The sequence below is a fragment of the Dermacentor variabilis genome, chromosome 3, assembly GCF_050947875.1.
Source record: "Dermacentor variabilis isolate Ectoservices chromosome 3, ASM5094787v1, whole genome shotgun sequence".
Taxonomy (NCBI): Eukaryota; Metazoa; Arthropoda; class Arachnida; order Ixodida; family Ixodidae; genus Dermacentor; species Dermacentor variabilis.
This window is the reverse complement of record NC_134570.1, coordinates 204,327,700-204,351,223: the sequence shown is the minus strand read 5'-3', so window position 1 is coordinate 204,351,223 and position 23,524 is coordinate 204,327,700. Positions and strand designations below refer to the sequence as shown.

At 46.1% G+C, this 23,524-nt stretch overlaps 1 protein-coding gene across 1 annotated transcript in view; it reads right to left on the bottom strand.

The window, feature by feature from the left end:
• Positions 1–23,524, bottom strand: part of l(3)80Fj (lethal (3) 80Fj) — a 413,275-nt gene that overhangs the window by 302,700 nt on the left and 87,051 nt on the right. The window contains exons 13-15 of the mRNA XM_075686799.1: positions 19,911–19,986; positions 17,413–17,568; positions 4,835–4,927 (exon numbers count right to left, since the gene is read on the bottom strand). Coding sequence (XP_075542914.1) covers positions 4,835–4,927; positions 17,413–17,568; positions 19,911–19,986 — 325 coding nt within the window. The remainder of the gene's footprint in view (positions 1–4,834; positions 4,928–17,412; positions 17,569–19,910; positions 19,987–23,524) is intronic.

Genomic DNA, 23,524 nt, shown 5'->3' with positions numbered 1-23,524 from the left:
CGTCCGTCGGCATGCACGGCGCGTATAGCGGCTCCACAGCCACCGTAGTCCTCCATAAAGAAAGCAACAAAATCCCAATAAAGAAAGGCGTCAGGCAGGGAGATACAATCTCTCGAATGCCATTCACAGCATGTTTACAGGAGGTATTCAGAAACCTGGAGTGGGAAGAATTGGGGATAAAAGTTAATGGAGAATACCTTAGTAACTTGCGATTCGCTGATGATATAGCCTTTCTTAGTAACTCAGGAGACCAATTGCAATGCATGCCCACTGACCTTGAGAGGCAAAGCAGAAGGGTGGGTCTAAAAATTAATTTGCAGAAAACTAAAGTAATGTTTAACAGTCTCGGGAGAGAACAACAGTTTACGATAGGATGCGAGGTGCCGGAAGTGGTAAGGGAATACATCTACTTAGGGCAGGTAGTGACCACGGATCTGGATCACGAGACTGAAATAGTCAGAAGAACTTTAAGATAGGGGCTGGGGTGCGTTTGGCAGGCATTCTCAAATCATGAACAGCAGGTTGCCATTATCCCTCAAGAGAAAAGTGTATAATAGCTGTGTTTACCAGTACTCACATACGGGGCAGAAACATGGAGGCTTACGAAAAGGGTTCTACTTAAATTGAGGACGATGCAACGAGCTATGGAAAGAAGAATGATAGGTGTAACGTTAAGGGATAAGAAAAGAGCAGATATGCGAGGAAACAAACGCGAGTTAATGATATCTTAGTTGAAATCAAGAAAAAGAAATGGGCATGGGCAGGGCACGTAATGAGGAGGAAAGATAACCGATGGTCATTAAGAGTTACGGAATGTATTCCAAGGGAAGGGAAGCGTAGCAGCGGGCGGCAGAAAGTTAGGTGGGTGGATGAGATTAGGAAGTTTGCAGGGACAACATGGCCACAATTAGTACATGACCGGGGTAGTTGGAGAAGTATGGGAGACCTTTGCCCTGCAGTGGGCATAACCAGGCTGATGATGATGGTGTCAGAATATTATATTACGGCTTACGTATTGACTCAGAATGCGAAAAATTTGGCAAATGGTAGAATCATAGTTGGAAACTCCGAAAATACCGTTTTCAAAATATTGATTTTTTCTGCGATCTTTCGGTCTCTAACCCCCCCCTTTAACACGCTGAATCTGTCCACATAACGATTTGAAATCACCGTGTTCCTGAATGTTTGCAAAGCATGTGGTTTTTGCTTGAAACATCGGACAGCTGACAGGCTCACACTTCTCTGAACCACCTAAACAAAGCGTCATCATCATCTTCATACTTAGACACACATATCAGTTTCCTTGCTAGGGATCCAGAATCTTCTTGCAGCTTCTGTCGCACCTTCTCTCTGTTCTTCCAAAGTGACGACACTGTTGTGTAGGCAACGCTGCAGCTCTGTGCACCCCACATGACTCTCGACGTCTCTGATGATGCTTTGCTTCACCTCCAAGATAAAAGCCTGCTATTTCCTAGGTTTTAGATAATTGAATGCCACGGGAATGCTAGCAGCGCAGCACAACAGGAGGAGGTGCGCGACCGAACACAAGACCGTGAAAACACATGTTCCAGCAGTAAGGCCCAAGATGCTGGCAATGCACTGCTCTCGCTTCGCCAAACACCACAAACAAAACTGGCAAGAGTGGCAGCTGTGCTGAGCAAGCCAGCCACCCCCGTGATTGAGCCTGCCCAGTACCTTTACTGAATGGGACAGCACATGAAGCATGCATCCAACGTGCAATGAGAAGGGGGGAAAAAAAAGAAAGCGGCAGCATGCACTTTGTTTTTTTGTCCAACTTGTCTTAAAACTCCTCTTCTTCCTTGCAAGCTCCGACTTCGTCGCTTCCTTTTATCTTTTTGTGGACGATGCAGCAGAGTATGCTTGCCCAGCTCGCTGGCTCTACAGCACAATGGGCGCTGGTTTCTGAGGAACTGCAGTATACGCAGTCTTCTGTCATGAACGGTTGCATTTTAAGCGGTATGCTAACACATCGAACTCAATGGGAAGTTAACTGGCGGTCACAAAAAGTTGCATTATACCCGGTCCTGCACTGTAGGCAGTTGTTATAAATGGTCTAGGTTGTATACACAAGAAAATCATCGACTTTATTTAACAGTTGAATGCATGTTAAAATGTTTGCTTTTGCTGAATGCGCTTATAGTTTGCTCTATTACAAGCAGTACATTGCACAATCTTTGCAGTAAAGCTATTAGTATAATGAGGATTTATTAAGGTCCGAAGTGTTTCAATATGTTTGTAGAGTGAAACCTCGTTAAACCGTAGTTGGCCGGAGCTCGGAAAAAGTACGTACTGAACGGTAGTCATGCTTAACCGAAATAGCATGAGATCGCCCACTTATCTGCCAAACAGGAAGAGAGAGTGTGATGAAAGGGCAAAAAGCATGCAGTATTTATTTACTTCGCGTGACGAAAGTGTTATTTTCATTTGATGCCTTGGTGGCCTAGCAGCGACGACAGCAGCTTTTTACTTACTGAAGCTGCGGACTAGTTTTTCAGCCAGCCCCCTCTTCTCGGCAAACACTTGCATGGCAGATTCCTCGTTGGCGTTGCATATTCTCCGTACACACGGGCGGTAGTGCGGCAGAAATCGCAGGGTGCCTTATTCATTGCGGGGTGCTGTTCTCGTCATGACGATTACATTCATGAGGCTGACGTTACGCACAGCTTCTGCCACTGCTGGGCATGAATCGCCCGTGCTGTTGCTTTCCGTGTCGTCCTCATCACTGTCGTTAGGCGACACTTAGCAACAACAGAGGCAACAATAGCGAAAAGTTGAAACTCGTAGCCGACATCTCTTTTCTTTCTTTTATTCTATGCTGAGCACCCGCTGTTTTTTGATCAGAGCTTTGGCATGATGTCAGACCTAGCTTGCACGAGGCCACAACGCGCTCTGGCACGGCTGCATGGTGCCGAAATGATGTTGATGTTGCTTCACACACAAATGCAAAAGGCGCTTGTAGGCCATTGTTCTGATCTCGGAGGCTTGTTGTTCTGCCAGGCCGCCCGATGGGGACGACGCACCGCCGTGATAGTGCGACGAAGAGTGGAAACCCTACGTGTTAACCGATACATACGCAATAAGCTGGTACGGCTTATGCGGATAGAAAACACATTATGTTCAATGGCTGCTGAGCCGGTGATTTGCAATGCAAATTGCAATGCAGGAATCTGCAATGCAAACACTTGTATTGCAGATTTCTCGTTAGTGTTGCATATTCTCCCTGCGCAGGTGCAGTAGCGTTTCAGGAGTCGCTGGGCACCTTCTCATTGCGGGGTGCTGTTCACGTCACCACGATTGAATCCATGAGGCTGACGAAATGCGCAGCTTTTGCCACTGTCAGGCCTGAAACGCCCGTGCTGTCACTTTCCATGTCGTCCTTATCACTGTCGCTAGGTGACATTTTGGCAACAACAGAGGCAACGATAGTGAAAAGTTCGACCTCACAGCCGACAACTCTTCACGGTGGCAGCAGTGCTGCCGAGCAACTTCTTCACATTCCAAATGCCACACATCGTAGTCAACAGTAGACACATGTCGCATGCCAGCACTGACTCATTCGTGTCACATTCGATAGTCTAATTTTAGTCTAATTTTAGTCTAATTTTTATTCGATGCTGAGCGCCCAGTGTCTTTTTTATCCGAGTTTCAGCATGACACGAGTTCTCGCTTGCACGACACCACAACACTCTCTGGGACGGCGCCGAAATAATGATGTTGATCTGGCTTCACGCGCAAACGCACAGGGCGCTTGGAGGCCGTTGTTCAGATCTCTGAGGCTTGTTCTGCTGAGCCGCCTGATGGAGATGAAGCACCGCCATGTTTGCGCGACAAAAAGTGGAAACACTATGTGTTAACCGATACGTACGCAATAAGCTGGTACGGTTTATGTGGATACAAAACACATTATGTTCAATGGCTGCTGAGTCGGGGATTTGGCTTTAATACTTTTAAAATGAAACTACTGTTTAAGCGGGTACGGTTTAACGAGATTTTACTGTGTATACTATTTCACCATGGCTAGATAAACCTATATTTTATTGTATTTATTCGTATCTAGGCCGATGGTGTTTTGAAGTAATTGTATACCAAACTCTAGGGTCACCTTACATTCAAGGATTTTAAAGAACACATCAGTTTTTAATTGAAGTTGATAAATATGGTGCATAGCTAGCGCCATCTAAACAAGTCAGTATCACAGCAGCTACTAGCCATGCCAGTAGCCAAATGAAGTATGTGAGCTATGTTGCCATTTTGACTTGTGTGCCTGTGTCGTATCGGCGTGCAGTGTGGCATTATCGTAATGGCACCAAACAGACTATGCCACTATAGTGCTGCTTTCAAACGAAAGTTGTGATAGCCGCAGAGGCACTGTCAAACGTTCAAGCGGTGTGGGACTTTGGCATCAATGAGAAAAGCATCAGCCATTAAAGGGGGCAACGGGAAATGCTTTTCGCATGCGCTGCAACGAGGATGGCATTTACCAGACTACAACAGCGATGATGACGTAGAATGAGCTAGGAATGCTGATATTCAATAAATGCAGTTTTCATTTTGTGGATGCTGTCCTCCCTTTTTTGTTGGCCTACATACGAAGTAAGTTTTTTTTTTTTTTCTGGCTTTGGACTTTGGGGGGTTGGCTTAGAATCGGGGCCGGCCTATATATTTGAGTAAATACAGTATTCTGTTAAGATCTTCAATGCCACACCAAGCTCCGACAATGACAGAGCCCCTTCACAAGTCCCATGATTCAGAGCTTCCATTGTTCATCAAACTGCTCTTTGGGGCGAAGCAATGAGTAAAAGGCCTGTCTTACTATCTTCTGATGCCGCCTGCAGAAACTTGTCAGCAAAGAATGGCTGCTTTTCTGGGTCTAGAAGTTGTGTAACCATGTTCTTGATCTTGTTCTCTGTAAGCAATAAAAGGAGAGGTATTAGTCATTGATGAGACTTAAGACAGAATGCTAAACCAAAATGAGTTAAAGTGCTTAAAATTGACTACATGATAACAAACCATTAGTAGCAAAGCAAGCTGTTCAAACTCTGGAATTTTCTATTGAAACTTGGTGGCTCCAATGGCTTAAAGGGACACTAAAGGTAAATACTAAGTCGATGTGGACTGTTTAAATACCATTCCAGAAACCTCACAATGTTTGTTTCGTGCCAAGACTTTGTTTATGAGAAAATTGCATCTGAACGGTTCGAATACCATTTTTACAATTCAAATATGCCGCCACCCTACCAGTGGAGTGGTGACGCTGCATAAAACGGTGCCCAACAGACAGCAGTACTGAGCCAAGACAGAGTGGTGGATTTGCCACGGCAGCTGCTTTTTGGTCAAGTGGCGTAGACCATTTGGTCACACCACGACATCACATGGAAGTTTAATTCTCTGCTACTTGCAGTTTGTGCGAGTTTTGCGAGCAAGCAAAATCAGTGAAGAACTATGCAATAATGAAACTACTGACACGCGAAAACATGGGTGGTGTGGAGTCGAGCAATAACGAAACTGTTCAACTGCCCGCGACGCTGTCAAGAGTAATTTCGATTAGACCTTATTTTAAAAATGAAATAGAACTGAACAAGTAGCATTTTACTTCGTCTTGTACTAGAATACAAGATGTTTTTTGCAACAAGTGTTTCAGTACCAGTGAGAGAAATTAACTGAGGAGTACTTTTATCATCGGGAAAGTACTTAAATGTTCTAGGAGAGTCTCTAATCATGTCCTGCATTTACCTCAATTTCTCAATTATTAAGGCTCTGTTTGCGATAATATTGGCGCCTTAGAGATTCTCTAGCACTAATCTATCACTATATCTTGACTTAATATTTGCCTTTATTGTCCCTTTAGGATGACCTCTGTCAAGACTTACATAGTACTCACATTAAACAAGCCAGTGCAGCAGACAGCAAATCACCACTTCTCTCTACAAGGCAAGAACTTTACCCTAATAGGTATTCAGGGCAGTGTGTTTAACGAAGTGACAAGTTCTAATAGACAACCTTCCACAACCGTTCCCGGTGAAAACAAGTTAAATGTCTTAATGCACCACCTCTCTTCTTTTCTGGAATGGGGGATGAGGGGGGGGGGGGGGGGCTTTCACCATTGAGCATTCCTGGTTCAGCCCTGCTGCAACATACAGTGATTCAATAAAGCCACTTCTACCTCCAATCCTTGATTCCTGCTCAATGACCCACAAGAATCTGTGCGTAAAAATGCTAACAACACTAAAAAATTTTTTTTTCGTACTAAATAAATAGTTTTGTTCCACACTGAAGAATATATATATATATATATATATATATATATATATATATATATATATATATATATATATATATATATATATATATATATATATACACACACACACACACACACACACACACACACACACACACACAGTGGAACCCCAGTTATATGTCCCCCGGTTTTGTGACGAACCGTGTTTTACGACAGATTAGCGCAGTCCCGGCAAAGTCCCCATAGAAGCAATGCATTAAAAACCCTGGTAATCCAATGAAATTTTGCGCCTGACCTGCGTTATAGGACAACCCTCGCGAAGTGCGAGACAGAACAGCGGACGAAAGAAAAGTGCTGCAAGTCTCTTTCCTCGCTCAGTCTCTCCGAAATAGCACCTTTTCTTCTCCACAATCACTTTCCCCCTCTCTTCTCGGTGGCGTCGCCTCTCGTCGCTTTGGGGAAGCGTTTCTCTCCTTCCAGTTTCCCAGCAGCAGATCACCAATAAGGTAGCGCGGAGAGGCCTAGGTTTATCGCACGTGTTCTTCGCCGTAATCCTAGCGACCAGCGTTCAGCGGAGGTTTTGAGTTGTGTGGAGCAACGCGATGCACGATGTCCAGAAAGCAGACAGTACTGCCGGTCGCCGAGAAGCTGAATATTATCAAGGAAGCGGACAAGCAGCGTGGAGCCACGAAAGCCAGCACTGCCCGGGACCTTAATATACACGAATCTTCGCTTAAGACGATCCTGGCAAACAAAGAGGTGATACTGCAGAATGTCAATAAGTTCGGGCTCAAGCGGAAAGCGGCAAAAGAAGGACAGCATGAGAAGTTAGAAAAAGTTCTCGTCAAGTGGCTGCATCAAGCACGGAGCTCTGCAATCAACGTTGGCGGCGCCATTCTAAAAGAAAAGGCGGACCTTGTGGCATTGCGTCTGGGCATTGACGACTTTCAGCCATCAAACGGGTGGCTGGATCGCTTTAAAAAAACGAAAAAAGATTCTGTACAGCCGCTCCCGCGGAGAAAACACTTCTGTGGACATTTCGACGGTTAACGAGTGGATGGAGAAGCCCTGTGACGTTTTCAACGCTGATGAGAGCGGTATTTTTTACCATATGCAGCCCGAGCAAACCCTTGCGTTTAAGTGTGACAGCTGTCATGGTGGTAAGCATAGTAAAGAGCATGTGACGGCCCTATTCTGTGCTAACAAGGACAGTTCCGAGAGGCTGCCCGTGCTTGTTGTTGGAAAGTTTACAAAGCCAGAGTGCTTTAAGAACTTGAAGACAGTGCCGTGCAGCTACAACTTCAACAAAAAGGCGCGGATGACGTTTTTGCTCTTTAGCAATATTTTGCAGCAGCTGGATAACAAAATGGGTGCTAAGGCGAGGAAAATATTGCTTTTTGTGGACAACGCACCGTGCAACCCACCCGATACGTCCAGCCTGAGGAACGTAAAGGCTGTTTTTTTTTTTCCACCCAACTGCATAAGCCGGCTGCAGCCGCTGGATGCCAGCATCATTAAGTACGTCAAGCAAGGGTACTGGAAGCGGTTAGTGCAGCGTTGACTTGCGGCTATGGAGCGCAGCGAGTCGGTGAAAAAGATCACTGTGCTCGACGCTATGCGTTTTATTGCCAGTTCGTGGAATGCAGTGCCACGAAGCACAATCGCTAACTCGTTCAAGCACTGTGGCTTTAAGCGAGAGACGGCCTCCTCTGCTGGGGACGCAACAACCTCGATGCCGCTCAAGGCCAATGCAGGCTTCGCCAACAACAATTTCGAGGGTTTAAACCTCACCACGACCTTCGCCGAGTACATGGAGGCCAGCGACAATGTTGCGATCTCCGAGGTATCACTGGATGACGCCATCCTAGTGCCGACACCGCTGCGACATCGGACAAGGACGACGACGACGCCACAGATGCCGTGCCTGTGCCTACCACGTTCGCCGAGGCGCTACGGCACATACACACATCCGGAACTTCATCTGTTCATGCGACGCCACAGAGGACCTCTTTTTGGACGTTGCCCAACTCGAGCGAAAGCTCTTGGTTCACGGATCAAACAAGGCCCAAAGGAAACTTACCGACTTCTAAAGTTCGCGCCAGCTGGTGGGAGTCGCGGCAGTGGGCAGTGGAGTGCCGTAAAGGTTTGTTTGAATAAAGCATGATTGGTACCTGTACTACAGCATTAATTCTTATCGCATTTACTTTTTTGGTAATTCAGGTTTCCAAGCCCTGCAAAGAATTTTAGTAGTTTACATTAAAGTTTCTCGTAAATCCACTGCGTGAAATAAGTAGTATTTTTACAGGCATAACATATGTTTGGATATTACAATGCCCCCGTTTTATGATGCTTTCTTGCGATCCCGAGAAAGTCGTATAATTGGGGTTCCACTGTGCGTGTGCGTGTGCGTGTGTGTGTGTGTGTGTGTGTGTGTGTGTGTGTGTGTGTGTGTGTGTGTGTGTGTGTGTGTGTGTGTACTCTTTGAGGGTCGATTTTTTTCGCCATATGCGACCGCCCAGGGTCGATTTTTTTTATTGCAGATTCGAATTTTTCTTAGGGACTTATCTTGACAAAAATTTACTGCAATTTTTCTAGGGTAACTGTAAAGTGAGAAAAAAATATTTTGCATTGGTATATATGTACTCTTTATTCATGAATAACAACAATAAAGAAGGAAATAAACTTACAAGAATGAAAAATTTGAAGCATTTTTATACACATTGATCAAGCCCTTGAAAATGCTCACATGAGAATATTTTGCAAGAGTCAAATGTTCCTGCTCTTACACTAATATCGAATATGCACATCCATAGCGTAATCGAACTGCGTAGGTGCATGCACTCAAGGAAACTGTGTGGTTGTGCACCCATCAAAAAAGCACGTGTGACAAACTTCCGCTAACCTTCATCTTATCGCCAACCAGAGGCAATTAGTTTTCGCAAGTGTCAAAAAAAAAAAAAGCAATGGAAACACATGCACGGCGGCATCCTTCCTATGCGCACCCCTATGAGTACTAAACGCGCGAGAGACAGGCGGTCACCCTTTAAGCAATTAGTAACGAGATAGCCATCAGTTGTGCAAGCGCAAGAAGCCGAAACCGCTCGCGCAATAGCCAATGCGCGAGCGGTAGTACAGTCAAACCCGGCTATACCGAACTCACAAAAAAACGCCTATCAGTTCGATATAGAGCATAATTCGATATAAGCCTGCTAAATAATTGGATGACATAAAAGCACATACCATATTTAAAATCACTTTATTGAAGAAACTAGCTTAGTTTCGCATAAATTAGTCCTGCATTTTCTTTTGCTTGGGCACTTTCGCTGCCTGCGACGCACGCACTTCCCCACATTGTCTAAGGAGTCAGAGACGCTGAGGCCGCAACCTTCCGCATTCCCGCAGAAGCACCGGACTAATGCGAGTGCGCCAATCACTTCGAAGGATGTGGGCAAAGGACCGTAGTTGCTTTCCTCAATGTGCCTACCTTCATTTGTGCTTGGTACGATGTCGGCGATGTAGTCTTCGTTTCCGGGCTCTACCGTGGTCGCGACACCATCATCTGCACTCACAAACTCGTCCACCGTTGATTCGAATGTCCCACAAATTTTGACAGCTCGCTCCAAACTTTGGCAACACCGGCAACGGCTTCATCGCATTCATCAGAATTTACAGTCATCACCAAGCACGCGAAACCGGAACGTATGAAGAACCCCTCGTACACGGCCATGCGTACGCGTCGGGCGCCATGGGCACCGGGTTGCGAGTCTGGCCACTTTAGACCTAATCGTGCCAAGAGTGCTCCTCGGAATCTTGCACGCTGCGGGGACATCCGAATTCTCATCGCGTTCGACGCAATTTATGATTTCGAGCTTCACGACGAAAGGCGAATTCTGCCACTTCATCACGGCAACACTGCGGGAGAAGGCCCACAAGGCGCAAACACGATAAACTAGATAAGCAGCCAGACAACTCGCACTTTCGCCATCTTGCACGAAGAGAGCACAAGAGCCTCTGATTGGCTGTCTGAGCAAGCGCTGTAGGTGGCCCAGGATCATTTTTTGCTAGGGAGTGTCGATAGATAGTGATCTAAAGAAAGGAGGGACGCTTGTTTCTGCAACCCGTGAGGGAGCACGGCAAAGCGTCGTCAGGGGAGAGGGAGTGGGAAGTGAAAGATGATAGAGAAAGAGGGAGGATGTGGCCTAATAGACTCCACTATGCGCGACAGGGGGAGTGTCGACGGCTCGCCCGAACAGCCCGAGGCAGTGTGGTCACGGTAGGGAGAGGGGTTGGATGGAGCCGCGCCGCCGGGTTTCCCCGCTACCACGAGGAAAAGCCAACTTCTGGGGACACTTTCCCGCCGCTTGACGTTCAATATATCGGGAGTCACTGCAATATTTGTTCGATGTAAGCGGAAATTTTGCTATATATGCTCATTGTAACTATACCGTATACCGGTCTACCGGAATACCAGGTCTCTAACCGGTCTCTACCAGGTCTCTGAATACCGGAGGTATTCAGAGACCTGGATTGGGAAGAATTGGGGATAAAAGTTAATGGAGAATACCTTAGGAACTTGCGATTCGCTGATGATATTGCCTTGCTTAGTAACTCAGGGGACCAATTGCAATGCATGCTCACTGACCTGGAGAGGCAAAGCAGAAGAGTGGGTCTAAAAATTAATATGCAGAAAACTAAAGTAATGCTTAACAGTCTCGGGAGAGAACAGCAATTTACAATAGGCAGCGAGGCACTGGAAGTCGTAAGGGAATACATCTACTTAGGGCAGGTAGTGACGGCGGATCCGGATCATGAGACGGAAATAATCAGAAGAATAAGAATGGGCTGGAGTGCGTTTGGCAGGCATTCCCAAATCATGAACAGCAGGTTGCCGTTATCCCTGAAGAGAAAAGTATATAATAGCTGTGTCTTACCAGTACTCACCTACGGGGCAGAAACCTGGAGGCTTACGAAAAGGGTTCTACTCAAATTGAGGACGACACAACGAGCTATGGAAAGAAGAATGATAGGTGTAACGTTAAGGGATAAGAAAAGAGCAGATTGGGTGAGGGAACAAACGCGAGTTAATGACATCTTAGTTGAAATCAAGAAAAAGAAATGGGCATGGGCAGGACATGTAATGAGGAGGGAAGATAACCGATGGTCATTAAGGGTTACGGACTGGATCCCAAGGGAAGGGAAGCGTAGCAGGGGGCGGCAGAAAGTTAGGTGGGCGAATGAGATTAAGAAGTTTGCAGGGACGGCATGGCCACAATTAGTACATGACCGGGGTTGTTGGAGAAGTATGGGAGAGGCCTTTGCCCTGCAGTGGGCGTAACCAGGCTGATGATGATGATGATGATGATGAACTATACCGTGACCAGAAATTGTTCTATATATAGAATAATTCGATGTAAACGGGTTCGATATAGTCGGATTCGACTGTATATAGAGCTGCGGGCGCGAACTAGCACTAAAACCATGCAACGAAAACTGAGAGAGAGGAGCGCCAAAAAAATTCCCTGTATCCCCACATAGTGGCAGCACATGACAAGAAAGAAAAAGTTAGGAAATTGACGCGCTTTTTAAACGTACAGACAGCGCCGTAAATATACGGCATCGACCATTTTTGGACTTATTCGCAGTGCCGTATATTTACGTCCTTGACCCTCAAAGGGTTAAGATATTTAGATATGACAATGACTTTCTAATTTCCATTGGCTGCTCTTTTGATGCCTTCATTCTGGAAACAAAGAAAGGATTGGAAACGATTCAGAAGTGCTTAGTTCCCCTTCACACTACTCATGAGTTGCCGATAGAGAAGTCTATTCGCTTACTTGATCTTTGCCTGAGCTTTCCGGACAGCCACACGTGTTGGTCGTATGAGCCGTGAGCCAACAAGCCATTTCTGCCATATACGTCTGCACATTCTAAGCTTGTTAAGTGGGCCATTATCAGTTTGTGCTTCAAGAATTCCCTTAGCAAGTCTTGCTGCCATGTAGTGTACGTAAGTTTTGAAAAGCAAACTCGACATTTGTCTTTGGCTGGATATCCTAAGGCAGTGCAGGTGTCTGTCGCGGAACGCATTTTTAAGAGAAGCGCGATCCAGCACGCAGAAGCCAGTCGCCAATGTCCTTCCCGGCAAATGCTCTCAAAGTGTTGACTTGACCCTCAAAGGGTTAAATCAACACTCATTCGGCATCTTACCATGCGATCTGAAGAGTGCGAGTGAACCGATCTTGATGTGCATTGTGCAACGGCCAGCAGAATTTGTTCAGTTAAACCGCCATTGAAACTCCATTGTTGATGGGCTCAACAGCAGTTGAAAGTGCCTTTCTAACATAGGCCTGCAGAAGCAATAAATGGACAACACAGGGCCTTAAGCACTAAGTAATACAGCTCTATACAGTATGGCAATATCACAATATGAGCCATGCGGCAGTATCTGACAAGGTGCTCCCTCAGGAAAGGGGGAGGGGGCACCCCACGCACTGTATATTTTTTGAAGTAGGCTTTTTTCAGAAAATCGATAACCTTGAAATCAATCCCCACCGTAAATGCAAATTTCGCCTTCAGGTGTGGCTTCACAGCAGCACGACTTTCACTTCGTGTTTGACTTGATGGCAGCATGCGTTGTGATGACGTGAAGCCACACTACAAAGCAATATGTGCGCTGGTATGAAGCCCCTCCTAGCCCAATATTTGCACCTACCGTATTTAATCGCATAATTATCGTACTCGCGTAATGATTGCACCCCTGAATCTTGTCATCAAAATTCAATTTTTTTTATTTCCCGTGTAATGATCGCACCCCGAATTTGCCGCAGTGATATGTCGTGTGCCACACGAACGACTCTTCAAGGCAAACCAAGTGGTCTGCATGCACCAAACATTCTTAAGCAGATGTCCCATTTCATTCCTTTCATCACTTTCCACACTTCCATGACAAAAAAAAAAAAAAAAAAAGGCTACAAACACACTTGCATTTATTATGTGTAGGCTTTATAATGGTTGTGGTCAACTTAACAAAAAAGGCGCCTTTTGATTTTTGTCATCTGAACTCGTCGGCACGCAACAAACCACGAGCAGCAACGATAACAGCCCCGTTTACACCGATAAGTTAGAAGTGTACCTTATTTATACGCCGACACTTGTAACACCCACCATTAGCGGAAATGTGCCATATTAGTATAGTAGTGAAGACAAATGGTGCAGTTTCCACAGCATGCCTGCCATGTGTTTCTATGTCACTGGCAGCTAAGCGTGCCCATCTCCGTTTCCGTCCCCGTCAAAGTGGACATGGCTACGTTACTGCCGCAAACTTGTAGATATTAACAATATTATTCATTACTGATACGGAAGAAACTGTTTCAATGCACGTAATGTACTCACGAGAAGAAAAAAAAATTTTGTTCACATTATGCTTGCCCCGCCGGCCGCCATTTTTGTTTTGGTGTCCTCCACTGTTACTGTTTGTTGACCTATTGTCATCCCGCAGCAAACGCGGGATTTTTTTTTTCTTTTCATGGGAACTTTAACCCATGTACACTGCAGTCCACTTATAACGATATCGAGAAAGATGAAAAATATGATCGTTATAACCGATGATCACTATACCTGAACTGCAGTTATTAAAAAAAAAAAAAAACGTGCAACATACCTTTGCAGCTCCGAACTCAAATTCGCTACTTGCTCTAAAGAATAGATGATGTAGAAAGTAGGCTGTGAAAAACAAACTTTATTTCTAGTGTCAATGACCGTGTCAAGGGTTAGGCGCGCCGAAATAGTCCGAAATCTGCACTTGCTTTTGCGGCAGCTTCAGCTTCACAACCGCGGTGTGCATGGATTCCAGCTGCTGCGCGAACACTGGCGGCAATCCTTTAGCATGCATAAAATCAATTAAGGAGTCGATAGACGACAGTGCACTTTGCGTGGACATCGTGGTCGGGGTCAAGGAGCCACTGTCAATCTCGTTGTCACTGTAGCTGCTGTCGTCGCCACCATCGCACAACTTTGCCGTCTGTCAAGACAGCACATCTTCGGCGATCGCCTCGTCGGTGACCTCATCGCAGAACGAGGCAGCACTGTCTGCAGTCAAAAACTCCTCCATCGACGCACCACCTGTGTCACCAGTAGGAACGAGCTCCCAGAGCTCGGTTATGTCAGCGGCTTCCACCGTGTTGATCTCAGTGGGTTTGGGAAGTTCGTCCTGATGCACAAAGCCCGCCTTTTTGAAGCAGTTGTATATGGTTGACAGCTTTACTTCATACCATGCACCATAAACGAAGCGCACGGCTTTCAAAAGGCTGATCTTCAGGTCAGGGGGCCCGTCTGCATGACCCGACATGCCAGGAGCTGCGCGGTCAATGGCTAAAATTAGCCACTCCAGCATGTGCCGCCGATACAGGACTTTAAAGTTGGTGATCATGCCAGCGTCCAACGGCTGAAGGCCTGCCGTAGTATTTGGAGGCAGAAACATCAATTCGACAGATGTTAGCTTCGGGTTAACGCTGTGTGCGCTACAGTTGTCAAGTAGCAACACTACTTTTCTTCCTTGGCCTTCAATTAAACTGTCGAACTCGAGCAGCCATTCTTCGAACAGGTCGCCAGTCATCCACGCCTTCTTATTGCTGCGATAGCGGACCGGGATGTGCTGATTCTTAAAGCACGTTGGCTTCTTTGATCGCCCGATCATGAAAGGCTTGAGACGATGGCTCCCATCAATGCTAACGCACAGCAACACGGTCACCCTAAGTTTCGAGTGCTTCCCGCCGGGGCATCGATCTCCTTTAAGAGCGTGAGTCTTCGACGGCAACATTTGATAAAACAGAGCAGTTTCGTCGCAATTATATATGTCCTTCTCCGCGTAGCACTCCAGCACGCCGGGCAGCTTTGTCTGCAGCCACTGCTGCTTTGCCTCCGTGTCCAAAGACGCCGCTTCCCCTGCCACGTTTTTGTAAATGATTCCGTGCCGCTCTTTAAAGCGCTGAATCCAGCCTCCCCCAGGCTCAAAATTTGGGCATCCCAGAAGAAAAGCAAAGTTTTTCGCTTTGGTGGCAAGTATTGGCCCACTAATAGGCACATTATGCGCGCGGGTTGTGATGAACCACTGGTAAAGCGCCTCTTCAACATCGGCGTACAAAGGGTCTCTAACCCTTTTCCGCTGATCGACATGGCTGCTGATAGCTCCTGCCTTCACAATCGCGGTGCTCCCGGTTTTCAAGATGGTTGATATTGTCGACTGGGCGAGCTCATACTTCTTCACGAGGGCGCTCACCTTGAAGCCGCGTCGAGGGTCCTGCAAAATATCCATCTTTGTGTCAAGCGCCACAGCTTTACGCTTTGTCGGCGCCATCTTCAAACTGGGTTGTACCGTTGGTTGCATGCTGCTTCGGTGGCGTCAGCCTGCTATCGCGCGAGAGAGAGAGACTGAGTGCGGGACGGGCGCCACCGCGCCGCTTTGCTTGTCGCTTTTTTTCTCTTTCTCTCTCTTTTGGAGCGACTGTGGCCGACACGCATGAAGCAGCTAGCGCCAGTTTGTGGCGCGCTGCGCCTACTCTGATACTCTCCGGTGCGCAGGCGGCGCGGGACGCGCAGCATGGTAATGGTGGCAGATACGAACTTACGGAGGTAAACATCGCCTCGTCTCGACATCGTTCGTTTCAGGGAACTAAGCAACGCAAATGTTACGATTATTTTGCACGGAAAAAGCCATCCGGACGGCAAAATTTTGATCGTTATATCCAATATGCGGTGAATAACCTATCGTTATAAATGGTGTTTTTCCCCATAGACCTAATGCATAAAATGACACTCTCATGTCGACCCATCCTTATCACTGATATATCGTTATATGTGGTATCGTTACAAGTGGACTGCACTATAATGATCGCACCCCTGAATTTGCGTCAATATTTTTTACGAAAAAGTGCGATCACTATGCGAGCACATACGGTAAAATCTTCACTGTCAGATGTGCCTATCTGGCTCTGTCGCTACCTATGGCTAGCAGAAGGACTTCCCAGAGGTCCACCCACATACGGTATTTCATGAACATTGAGCAGGCCAGATGCCTGACACTGGCCAAGAGTGCTGCCTCTTCTAAAGCCTGTGCACAATAGCACAAATGCACGGAGAAGAGACCTGTTTTGGCGCAACTGCCAAGTCGAGCTACCACTTTTAGGTGGACTCTTCTTCACTACAACAACTATGAGTTCAGCTTCCATTACATCAAAGAAAACATTGACCGAAGCTACAATGACAAGCAATGTTTACAGAATGAGGAAATTTCCATTTACATCGATGTCCCTCATTCCTCTAAACCCCAATCATGCCTTGGCCAGTTCTTCATCAGATCTGCATCATACTACTGCAAGCAGATTCAGCTGGTGCAGTTGGTGCAAATAATACTCCCAAGTTTTCTTCCTAGATGCACACTTTCATTAAAATGCTGTGTGAACTCCTTGTGGGAACCTTCTCCTCCCAAAGCAGCTGTTCACACTGCATGGTAAAGCATCCCGTCCCCTAGCAGACTGTGCACAGGTAACACAAATGCCACCAGCAATGCCAAGCAGGTCCCACTGATCCCGCTCAGCTCTCTTTAGTCCCAATTGAGCAGCAAGCAAGGAAGTCTCCAATGCCACTTGTTCTGGCACTCTACTACATGTCAGTAATCATCCATGTTCTGCTGCAGCACATGCCATGGCCGCCTGTAGCCAATTTGGTAAGTTGGAAACTTTACTCATTTAGCACAATGCCTTCAAGGAATCCCTAAGTTAGATTACTTACAGCTAGCTGGATTGCTTGAAGTATCAGCTGCAAATGTAATAAACACTTTCCAGGTTTACTCTGAGGCACTGCCACCAAGCGTAATGTAAGCGAACAACTGGGCACAGCAGCAGCATTTTCACAAACTGGTTGAGGCTCAAACACCCGACCTCTGCTTGCAGCAGAGGGATGGATGTTTTCTAGAGCTTAAAGTGAACTGCGATTGGCAGTCCACACAGCACACAACAATTGTGGTGCATGGAGCGCCAAGGCATATCACCATTGGCATCCCTGCACCCAAAACATTGACCTACAAATCCTCAAAGGCCAATCACTGCCTGCAGGGCAGTGATGGCTGTGTGTCCCGACATGTAATGTGTGCTCACCAGATGGGGAACCAACAGGTTGCAGACGAAAAAGAAGACAGGCAGCAGCCAAGCCCTCGCAGACAGGTCCTGGTTGCAATGGCTGTGCCAAGGCTCGCTCTACAGCCTTGAGCACCAGGCCTAGGATTGGCTCCACCTGCTTGCAACCTGGCATACCTGTGCAGATGATGGTGCCGAAAACAAAGTGGGAGCACTTGTAGCACGAGCACACTAACCGAATTATATTCAAGATTCTAACCAAGGCTTAGAAACACTGCCAAATTATGTTTTCAGATACACCATAGGAAAATACCAAGTTTTTGTGGATGACATCTTCTTCCCCTACCCTAAGTGGAGCAGCAGACCAGAGACAGAGTACTTTCGTCCAATTGCTTACTCGCATCGAAATTACCTCTCTCGAAATCCACACATCCCACAGACGTTCTGTACTTGGTGTGCAAAAGGGTAACATTGTTGCATGTTTTACATACCGCTATATGTTGGCTACGCATACAGGGATAGGCAATTTCTATCAAAATCTCAATCAGCATAGCAAGAGCATGAAACCCATGTGAAACTGCTCTAACCCTTTTTAACTCTTTCCTTACCATGCCCATTGGCCATCATTAGCCCACCAAGGACAATTTTAAACACTGTTTTCGAAACCTGCCACGCCCCGCACTGAGACATTTGACGTATAGTAGGGGAACTAAACTTTAGTGTTACAGCAGAGCTGTCTTACGCTACAGTTTCCAGTGTTTCGTTATGTGCGTAGGCAAAAACAATGGCGGCGTCTATGGAGCTAAAATAGCTTAAGCATCAGGCGAAATTGTATCAGCGTATATGTCCCAGTATGCTTGAGGCCAGGTGTGTAAAAACCTTTGATGGATGATGGTTTTATGTGTTGCCATCTACGCAAACAACGACAGCGCGGTTGTTGCGCCCATGCCTTAGGGACGACGGGCGAGAGCTTTGCTGCGGAATGTGCCAACACATGCGCCATACAGACTGGGGACGGAATCGTTGTTGCCACTATACACCTTCATCCAGGAATGTCAAACCTTGAAGGCTTTACGATCGACACATTTGGGGTCGATCCTCCCGATAGACCCCAATCCCATCGCCAATGCGGGTAACTTTAACGTCGATGTGTCTAGTCCCAACAGAAAGTAGTTCTTGGCATTTCTCATGGAAAAGTTCAGCCTTCAAAGTTAAACCAAGACCAATGTCTCCACGACGTGCCATCGGTCATGCATAGACCTAACATTCGCTAAGTACATTCCAGTGTCATCACAGAGCCCATGGCCATCTATCATAGCAACCATAAAGCCATAATTATCGATTTTGGGAAGTTACTGCAGGAAAACACGGGACTTGAAGAAAAGAACAACTTGAAGCGGTTGCTGTCCCTTTCTTTAAGTCCCGTGTTTTCTTGCGGTAACTTCCCAAAACCATAAATAACCTACTGGCCTACACCCATACTCTGCTATGTTCCATAATTACTAGGGTCATGAGATAAATACAAATACAAATAAGCATAATGTGCATACTTGTGTTATATTGTTTTTTGTTTTGTTTTATTTATAGTTAGTATAACAGCTCCGCTGGTCGTCCACCTTCACAGAGTGGGATGGCTCTGAATTTTTCATATGACGTTTGTTTTGTTTTTTTCCCTGCTTGGAAGGGAGTTAGTGAAGGGGCTCTAAAGATGCACACGCACGCAGACGCGATTGTGGCAGTCAAAAGCGAAATTGCCTGCCTCCAGAAGCAGCATCCACGCTCCATAACATCAAATATTTAGTAATTCTGAAGCATCTATGGTTGATTTGATTGACGGCTCTAGCAGCAGCAAGTAAAACGATCCTGTCTTTTGATCTGAACGATTGTGAGAGTGATGGTGACAGAAACCAACATAGAACTTGAGGATGCACCACTTGAAGATGCACCTCCTCCCCCAACTGAAGCCAATCAGCACCAGCCAGATAACATGGAGACATACCAAAATTGCAAGAAATGTTATCACAGCAAAACGCATAAGAAAACAAGGGTTTGCTGCAAGACTTGCAACGTTCCTTACGTTGCATATCGAGGAACTGCTCTGCTGCATGATACGCCCAACTGTACGGATTCCAGTTAAATTTTCCTAGCACATGTAGTTTTCAAGAATAATTTTTGTCTTTGCAGATACTGGCTGTCAGATAGCAAAACGTTTTGTACATTACAAATGTTTTTGGAATGTTTTTTTAGATACAAACATATATTTGTTTTGCACAAGTTTTGTTCAATTTTCTTCCTGCATTCTGTTCTTGACAATTTATATTCGTTAATTACATAAATTTCATTAATAAAAGTTGCATGCCTGAAAAGCGGATTCCTTCTGCTTTGCTTTCATGTACTGCCTAAAATTTTGAGTGCAATTGTTTTTGAGAAAAAAATAACAAGTGTAACCTATAAAAGACGGCCATTTTCCCCACTATAGGGAAAGAGTTAAGCCTGGCAACACATGCCATCGTGCTTACCGTGAAATGCCGAGATCATGCACTGCAGGTATCCATATCGGACAGCTGACGTAGCTGTCTTCTGCTCCATGCCCTCCTGCAAGAACACAAAATATTATCAGCCAATTTCATGCCACTGCCAGACAAAGTAATCTCAAATCACTAGGGATGGGCAAATAGTAAGTTTAAATTCGAAGAGAACAGCGATTTTGTTGAATAAATTTGAAACAAATAGTTCGAATAGTAGTAAAGTGTAGTACACTTATAATGATACCACATACAACAACATATCAGTTATAACGATGAGTTGAGTATCAACTTGTGCATTAGGGCTAAAAAAAAAGCAGATCATAAATAATGATGTGCTACTCACCGCATATCGGACATAATGATTGAAATTATGCCTTTTGGGCGGCGTTTTTCATGCAGAATAATCGTGAAATTTGCATTGAAATGTTCCCCTTGTCCGTGATGGGGTGAAAAGCTTGCCTATGCGAGTTCATATCTGCCGCCGTTACAGTGCAGTGCGTCCTGCCAGCGTGCCGATTGCGAAAGCCGTGGAGAGCATCGCAAGTAGGTGTAGCGTACCAGCTGCTTCAAATCCGCATCGCCAGCGAGCGTCCATAGAGACGAAAAAAGGGGGGGGGGGGGAAGAAATAGCAAAAGCAAACTGCAAGTCTGCTCGATTCGCCTGCACCACTGCAAACCAGTTCACAGCAGTTCACGAGAAGTTCAGAAATTGCTTTGCTCGATTTCTGCAGTGTAGGCACAGCGCAACATTCGAAATGAAAGCCAAGGTGCAGATGCAGCACAGGCATTATGTTATGTCCGACTAATGTGCACGAAATGCATATGTTTGAGAAGTCCCGAACTGCAGGTATGATCGGCTACTGGGGCGTAAATACACACCAGGGGACTTGCGTAGACACATCAGACATGCGTAAGCATTGTTTTAAAAATGACCTTCTGCTCACAGGTTCACAACAAACTCCAGGAAAACATAGGAGTTTCTATGCCCATTATCTCATACAGTTGACTTCCGTTTATCCAATGACAAGTCCAATGAAACTGGTCGAGTTATGCGGCAAGTAGAATTAAACAAGGTGCAGAAATAATGGCAAAACACACCGCTGATTCATTCGGCAGTATTTCCAGATTCTAACACACCCCTGAATCAAACACGCATGCACTTTCTAGGTGTCCAAAAAAGAAAGTAAATGGAGAAATGGCATTAAAGCTCCGAAACAAAGTAGAAATCTAACACGCTGCCGATTTTTTAGGAAATAAAACCGTCTTAATATGTGCAGCCCAACTACAGCTTGTTTTCTAAAGTCAGCTTCGCCACAATACATGGGCTTTGTGCAGAAAAGCATACCAACACCGTGAAGGTGATTTTGGTATTGTGTAGGATTGTACAGCTCAGCCAATCTTCAGTTTAAATCTAGTGACAAAAAAAAAATAAAGAACAGGTGCACATTATAATCGAGTAAATACCGTAATCAGACATTGTGAGCCACAGTTACTGCTTGAAGATCTTCCTAGGGAAGGCCAAAAATAGGAGTTTTCAACAGGAGATGACGTCTGTCCTCTGTCCCCTAAGCTCTGCCGAGAAAGACACTGCCACTAAAGGGGTCACTATTGGGGTCACCACAGGGGTTAGCCGTGTGAGTGCTGACTGGTCAAGTTCGAATTATCCGGCAAAAGCCAATTTTAGGATTGAAATAATGCAAGTTTGGGCCTACAGAAAGGCACGGGCACTGACCAGGACTTTCGCAGGACTTTCAGCCAGTACTTTTGGCCAGGACCTTCAGCTTGGATCGAATTAACCAAAAAATTAATTTAACCAGAGCCAAATTAACAGAAGCCAACTAAGCATATGAATACAGGAAACCGTGTAGAATTATCCTGGTTGGTAGTGGGGCCTTAATTTTATGTTGCCAAGGTTTTTACAATTCCGGTTTCTATGGGAAGCAGGCACATAACACATGCACGTCAGAAGAAAGAAATACAGTCAAACCTTGATATGTCAAACACGGATATATGCAACTATTGCGTATATCAAACACTCTCTATATCATCCAGAAAATCGCATGCATTTTTAATTACAGTCGAACCCGACTATATCGAACCCGTTTACATCGAATTATTCTATATATCGAACAATTTCTGGGCACGATATAGTTACAATGAGTATATATCGCAAAAATTACGCTTACATCGAACAAAAATAGCAGCGACACCCGATATATCGAACGTCAAGCGGCGGAAAGTGCCCCCGGAAGTTGGCTTTCCCTCGTGGTGGCGGAGAAAACCCGGCTGCGCGGCTCCATCCAACCGCTCTTCCTACCGTGACCGCGCCCGACCGCGCTGCCTCGGACGAGCCGTCGGCACCCCCCCTGCAAAAAAATGATCCTGGACCGCCCACAGCGCTTGCTCAGACAACCAATCAGATGCTCTTGTGCCCTCGTCATGCAAGATGGCGAAATTGCGACTCGTCTCGCTGTTTTTGTGTGCGCCTTGTAGGCCTTCTCTCGCAGTGTTGCCGTGATGAAGCGGAAGAATTTGCCTTTCGTCGTGAAGCTCGCAATCATAAATCGTGTCGAACGCGGCGAGAAGTCGGATGTCCCCGCAGAGCACAAGATTCCGAGGAGCACTCTCGGCACGATCTTGAAGAATAAAGGGGAGATTAGGGCTAAAGCGTCCAAACTCGCCACCCGGTGCCCGTGGCGCCCGACCCGTACGCACGGTCGTGTACGAGTGGTTAATCTGAAATTGCTTCAGCCGTGACGACTTCCACGTGCTCGGTGATGACCGTAAATTCTGATGAATGCGACGAAGCCGTTGCCAGTGTTGCCGAAGTTTGGAGCGAACTGTCAGAATTTCCGGAAGCTGTTGACGAATCAACGGTGGATGAGTTTGTGAGCGCAAATGATGTGTCGCGACCACGGAGAGCCCGAAAACGAAGACTACATTGCCAACATCGTACCGAGCACAAGTGAAAGTGGGCACAATGAGGAAAGCAACGACGGTCCTTGGCCCACATCCTCCGAAGTGATTGGTGCGCTCGCACTAGTCCGGTGCTTCTGCGCGAATGCGGAAAGTTGCGGCCTCAGCTGCTCCGACTCCTTAATGTAGAAAAGTGCGTGCGTCGCAGGCAGCGAAATTGCCAAAGCAGAAGAAAATGCAGGACTATTTCGTGCGAAACTAAGCTAGTTTAATCAATAAAGTGATTTTATAAATGGTATGTGCTTTTATGACATCCAATTATTTAGCAGGCTTATATCGAATTATGCTCTATATCGAACTGATAGGCATTTTTTTGCGAGTTCGATATAGCCGGGTTCGACTGTATTTATTTCAAACGGGGTCCGACGTAAAATGGATATATCGAACTCCGCCCTCCCACACTATGTGCACTACATTTATAGACGGCAAGCTTTCCCGCAACACCCTCAAAGATAGCGATGGACGTTCCTGGCTGCTCTGCACTAAAGCTACAAACATTGATCGCGCCGAGGGCACCATTTGAACGTAGCGGCGCACGCACTCGGTAGCTTGGCTAGTTCGACGTCAATGATGCATTGCATTTGCCGCACTGACTTCTCCTCGGTGTCGCGTGCTCTGCCTGCCACACC